At 36.1% G+C, this 1823-nt stretch overlaps 1 protein-coding gene across 1 annotated transcript in view; it reads left to right on the top strand.

The window, feature by feature from the left end:
- Window positions 1–1823, top strand: part of TTC3 (tetratricopeptide repeat domain 3) — a 107001-nt gene that overhangs the window by 48578 nt on the left and 56600 nt on the right. Inside the window, exon 18 of the mRNA XM_012640072.1 lies at window positions 886–998. Coding sequence (XP_012495526.1) covers window positions 886–998 — 113 coding nt within the window. The remainder of the gene's footprint in view (window positions 1–885; window positions 999–1823) is intronic.

Here is a 1823-nt window from a genome sequence, read left to right on the forward strand (position 1 = left end):
AAAAAAAAAACAAACAGGTATGGTAGAACTTACACGTTTAACAGAATTTCACTAGAATAGGCCCTTAAAGAAGCCATGTGTTTAATAAGCCCTTGCTTCAAATGTTTTTGGATTGTCTCCTTTGGAACTGGCCTCAAAGCTCCATTTTGTAGTGACTTTTTTTTTCACTCACAGTGGGGTTACCAGTATTTCTTAGAACTAAGCATCTTTCGGATTTTCCAAAAACAAAATTCATTCGACTCAGAGGTTTTCCATTATTGAGAACATTCAAAAAAGAATGTACTCCAGGCTCTGTTTTTACTAAAGGGCTATTTTTAAGACAAAGCTTTGCTTCTTAGGCAATAAAACATTGCAGCAGCATCGCTGGGATGCCAGTCCTTCCAAGACAGCAGGGAGTAGCACTTACTAGGATAAATGTTATGGTATGTTTGCACCCAAATCAGTCTTTTTTTTACCATGAATTTATACCTTCTAGTATTAGTCAAGCTGGGCGTGGTGGTGCTCACCTATAGTCCCAGCTACTCAGGAGGCTGAGGCGGGAGGATTGCTTGAGCCCAGGAGTTTGAGGTTGCAGTGAGCTATGATTGCACCACTGTACTCCAGCCTGGATGACCCTGCCTCTTAAAAAAATCAATAAAATATTAGCATACACCAGACCCTTAGTGTGTACTAGTAAATGCTTACAGGGTTGATTTTGTTTCTGAATATGGTCAGAAATTTATGTAATTCCTAAGAAAATGAAATGCAGAAGATATAATTTTGTCACAGGAATTTGGGAATATATAATTATTATTTTAGTATTATGTAAGAGTCAACCTTCAGATAAAATCTATTCCAGCATTTCTCTTTTTGAGTAAGTGATCATTGCTCTCATTACTGTTGAAGGAATTATCTGAAGCTGAAAACCAGTTTAAGAGGATTATTGAACACTATCCCAATGAGGGGCTTGACTGCCTGGCCTACTGTGGAATTGGAAAAGTATATTTGAAAAAAAACAGGTCAGTAGAAACAACACTACTTTAAACTTCAGGCTGGAAACTCATTCAAAGTCTAATGTGATGATGATCCCTTTTCTGTGATTATTTTGATATCTTCTCCGTGGCACACCTTTTTAATTGTGATTTACTAGCATTTCACTATCAATTATTAAAACAAGGCCAATCTGTGCAGTTCCTGGTGCTTCTTAATTTTGAATCTAATAAGAAAGTCAATCAGAGTAATTTGACATGAAGGATTTAATACTCTTTACTATGTGTCATCTATAAGTAGTGACTTAGTTGATAACAGATTAATGATTTAAAAATCTGTATGATTTTTTGGTTAATTCTAAAAAATCTGTGTGGAAATGGTTTTAATAAGAGGTTTGTGTATGTTCAAAGACATCATGAGGTAGGAATAAAAATCTCTTCTCTGAGCTCTATTATAGTTGGAATCTCCTTATTCAATGTTTAATAAAAAGCTGTTCTCTGAATGTTTCATGTCTTAGTTCTGTCTTCCCAGATTGGTTGTCTGACCTTTAGGGGACAGAATTATGTCTTGAGCTTTAAAAAAAAAAATATCTGTTCCTGCCATTTGCACCCAATATAGTAGTAGGTAGGTTACTTTATAAAGAAATAATTGTTGACTGATTGAATATCATTCATAATAACTTTTACTTATCCTTAATGTCTCATCTAACTTGTTAGAGGAAATTTTATGAGACTCTTGGGAACCCAGTCTTAAAGTGTGTCTAGAGCCTTCTAAAAAAAAATCTTTTCAGGCCGGGCGCGGTGGCTCACGCCTGTAATCCTAGCACTCTGGGAGGCCGAGGCGGGCGGATTGTT

Source organism: Propithecus coquereli, unplaced genomic scaffold, assembly GCF_000956105.1.
Source record: "Propithecus coquereli isolate 6110/MARCELLA unplaced genomic scaffold, Pcoq_1.0 Scaffold148, whole genome shotgun sequence".
In the NCBI taxonomy this organism is placed as follows: domain Eukaryota; kingdom Metazoa; phylum Chordata; class Mammalia; order Primates; family Indriidae; genus Propithecus; species Propithecus coquereli.